Source organism: Gopherus evgoodei, unplaced genomic scaffold (genome assembly GCF_007399415.2).
Source record: "Gopherus evgoodei ecotype Sinaloan lineage unplaced genomic scaffold, rGopEvg1_v1.p scaffold_32_arrow_ctg1, whole genome shotgun sequence".
Classification (NCBI taxonomy): domain Eukaryota; kingdom Metazoa; phylum Chordata; order Testudines; family Testudinidae; genus Gopherus; species Gopherus evgoodei.
This window is the reverse complement of record NW_022059994.1, coordinates 6,052,968-6,056,551: the sequence shown is the minus strand read 5'-3', so window position 1 is coordinate 6,056,551 and position 3,584 is coordinate 6,052,968. Positions and strand designations below refer to the sequence as shown.

At 54.6% G+C, this 3,584-nt stretch overlaps 1 protein-coding gene across 1 annotated transcript; it reads left to right on the top strand.

Annotated features, from left to right (window-relative positions):
* Positions 1 to 538: 538 nt before the first annotated feature.
* LOC115640815 (nucleolar and coiled-body phosphoprotein 1-like) lies at positions 539 to 3,165 on the top strand. Its single transcript, XM_030543833.1, has one exon. It carries the CDS (start codon positions 1,505 to 1,507, stop codon positions 2,807 to 2,809), a length of 1,305 nt encoding a protein of 434 aa, XP_030399693.1. The 5' UTR covers positions 539 to 1,504; the 3' UTR covers positions 2,810 to 3,165.
* Positions 3,166 to 3,584: the final 419 nt, after the last annotated feature.

The following is a 3,584-nucleotide window of genomic DNA, read 5'->3' as shown; positions in this document are numbered from 1 at the left end:
TTACTACAAAGTTTTTGCAAATAAATCTCTGTAAAACTTCAGGGCAGATAAAAAACCTGTGACTGACATTTTTTATTCCCAAGTTTAGTGCTTTTAATTAGGTACCTTCTGCATGTCTATTCTGCATGAGGGAGAGTGTATAGGGGTCTCTGCAGGGAACTGTGATTCTGTGCCACCGTGAGACGGGCCGGGCATCTCACTATCCTTTGCTACCTCGTCCCTCCCTGCGTCCCTGGGCTGCCGTCGGGCATAGGGGCACCAGTTTAATACTACTGCTTAGGGACCCATAAATGCTGAAGACAGCCTTGATTACGGATACACAAACTTGAAACAGTTACACACGTACCCTCCCCACCATGCTAAGCATCAGGTATGACATCAGCGGTTAGAGGCTCCAACTGAGATCAGGACCCCATTGTGCCGGGCGCTGCAGAGACACACAGGGAGAGACAGTCCCTGCCCCAGCAGAGATCAGGACCCCGTTGTGCTGGGCTCTGCACAGACACACAGCGAGAGACAGTCCCTGTCCCAGCTGAGATCAGGGCCCTGTTGTGCCGGGCGCTGCACAGACACACAGTGAGAGACAGTCCCTGTCCCAGCTGAGATCAGGACTATATTGTTGTCCCTTCACTATCTGAACAGACAGGACAGACAAAAGGTGGGAGAGGAAACTGAGGCACAGATTGGGCAAGTGACCTGTCTAAAGTCACATAACATGTCAAAGCCAGAGTCTATCCACCAAGGCCGGCCCCAGGTATTTTGCTGCCTCAAGCAGCAAAGCCACAAAAAAAAAAAGGTAAATCCGCGATCAGCACCACTGCGGTGGCAGCTCTGCCGCACCGCTTCATGATTTGGTGGCAATTTGGCGTCGGGTCCTTCCCTCCGAGAGGGACTGAGGGACCCACTGTCGAATTGCCACTGAAGACCCAAACGTGCCGCCCCTTTCCATTGGCAGCCTTTAGCACCTGCTCCCTGCACCGGTGCCTGGAGCCAGCCCTGCTATCCGCTCTGTGACCTATCAAGAAAGACACTCAGCTTTCACATGGTTTAACAGAAACCGTTAACGTCCCTATGATCGTGATGATCCCTAGCTCCGACCTCGAGCTTTGCATCTGTAGATCTCGCAGTGCTTCATACAGGGAGCATAGGTGCTGACAAAGTGGGTGCTCCAGCATGGAAAAAAATTGGTGGGTGCTCAGCACCCACTGGCAGCTCCCCCCCCCACTCCAGCTTACCTCTGCCTCCTCCACGAGTGCACCACCGCGTCCTGCTTCTCCTCCCTCTCAGCCCTTGCACTGTGAAACAACTGATTTGCAGGGCAGGGAGGGAGGGGAAGGAGGGTGAAAGCGGCACGCTGGGAGAAGAGGCGGGGTCGGGGCAGAGATTTGGGGAAGGGATCCAATGGGGCAGGGAGGGGGCAGAGTTGGGGGTGGGCACTTTGGGGACGGGGTTGGAATGAGGGTGGAGCCAGAGGCAGGGAAAGGGTGTGTGTCCTCCATCCTGCATGAAGAACCGGGCTGCCTCAGGTAAAGCCATCGCCCCTGCAGGGGAGGGTGCGCAAGCAAATGCCCCTGTGTTGCTGAGCCCTTCTGCCAAGGGCAAAGGTCCCGTCGCAGCCGCGGGAAAAGCAGGACTTTGTGCTGCAGGCAGAGCCACCCAGAGCCAGGCTGTGCCCCCAGCACCTGGCAAAGGGCAGGAGAGCCCGGACAGCAGCAGTTCCTCCGATAGCGAGGAGGAGGACACGGCCAAGCAGTCCTCGAGGCCTGCAGGGGCACCCCAGAAACAGGGAGCGACGAAGGAGGCCGACAGCACCTCATCGGAGTCCAACAAGGAAGAGCAGCAGCTTTCGCAGTCCCTTCTAATAGGCTATCTAGGTCTTTCTAAAGCTCCAGCAGCACCCCAAGTGCAAACACCTGCTTCCCTGACCTCACCCAACGCAGGACGTAGAAAAGCAGCAGCTGCTGCCAGCACCCTCACCAAACCTGGGAAAGCAGCGCTGCCTGACGTCTCGGAGAGTGACAGCAGTGACTCTGATACGGATGCTGAGAAGACGTCAGCCAAACAGACGGCAGAGAGCAAGTCGTCCTCTTCTGGGGAGGTAGCGGTCACCACAAAAGTGGCCTCTAGCCAAGAGACTGCAGCAGGGAAAGCGGGCGAAAGAGGCACCAGTCTCAAAGCCTCACGGGCAAAGAAAGCCCTGGTGGTGACTCAGAATGCTGGTGGTCCTAAGGGCTCTCCAGGGACGCCGTCGCCGTATGCTCTGCTGTCCATCGCTCAGTCGGAGCAGGAGAGCTCCGTGAGCGACAGCGAAGACAGGGTTACTACTGCTGCCAAGGCTCCGGGCGGGCAAGCGCCAGGGGAGCTGGAGGGGGGGAAGAAGGAGCAGAAGGCAGTGAAGAACACCCCCGCAGCATCAGCCAAGGCTCTGAAAGCAACGAAAGCACCAAAGCTTGGGGACAAAGAGAACAAGAAGCAGAAATCCTCCGTGAAAAGGAAGCTGGCAGCAGGGGATGCCAGCCCCGCGAAGCCCAAGCCGAAGAAGCTGAAAAGTGGCCTCGAGACTCCCAAAAAGAAGAAAAGCCAAGGGGAGAGAGCAGCGGGCAGCAAGGAGAAGAAGAAGAAAGCCAGTAAAAAGAAGAAGACTGTGAAAGACAAGAAGAAGAAAAGCAAGAAGGCTGCAGCTGGAGTGGAGCCAAGCACGGACGGGTCTGCTTCCACCCCCCAAAAGAAGAAGAAGAAGAAGAAAGCTGCTGAGCTCGAGGGATCCTTGGGAGAAGAGCACCTCCCTCGGACGGCCGACAACGAATGAATGACGTAGGGGTGGAAGACAGTGAATTAAAACTCTTCTGTTTTTTTTAAAGAAAAAGAAAATACTTTAAACTTCTAAATCTTAATTTATAACTTCTTCTTTTAACTGTGACTTTTAGAGCCAAGCATTGTACTTTGCTGCCTCAGCCACTGCCTGGCTGGGACTGGACAAGAGTGTATATTGTTCTCCCGGAAGCCCGCAGCCATTACACTGTAACCAAACGAAAGGAGGCAATCAGAGCAACCCCATGGGCAGAGGGAATAAGAAGCCAGCTCCTCCTGTGCGCCATTTCCCCTCTTAGATGTGATATGCAGCAATCTCTCTCCAGAGCTATATTTTTTAAGAGAAACTTCCAATCTTTCTGTGAAAAAAAAAATCCAGTTTCCTGATTGGTCCTCTGGTCAGGTGCTTCAGGTGAAAGAGACATTAACCCTTAGCTATCTGTTTATGACAGGGTGGAGTTGGGGTGGGGCTGAGGTGGAGGGCGCGGGCACCCACCGGCGCCGGAGAAAATTGGCGCCTATGACAGGAAAGTCTATATCTATATCCTCATTTCACAGATGGGGAAAGTGATGCACAAAGGCTATGTTTACACTGCAGTTAGACACCTGTGCCTGGCTTATGCCACCTAACTGAGGCTCGAGCCAAGGAGCTGTTTCACTGTGGTGTAGATGCTGGGGCTCTGGTTGGGCTCCCCCTTGTGACAGCACCTTCAGCATGTTACATTCGTCCAGCCCCATGACCAAACCCATGACCAGGCTAGCGCTCGCCAGCC

What these genes read in the sequence shown, in the direction of transcription:
- LOC115640815 (XM_030543833.1), top strand. Translation starts at nt 1,505, where the DNA reads ATGAAGAACCGGGCTGCCTCAGGTAAAGCCATCGCCCCTGCAGGGGAG.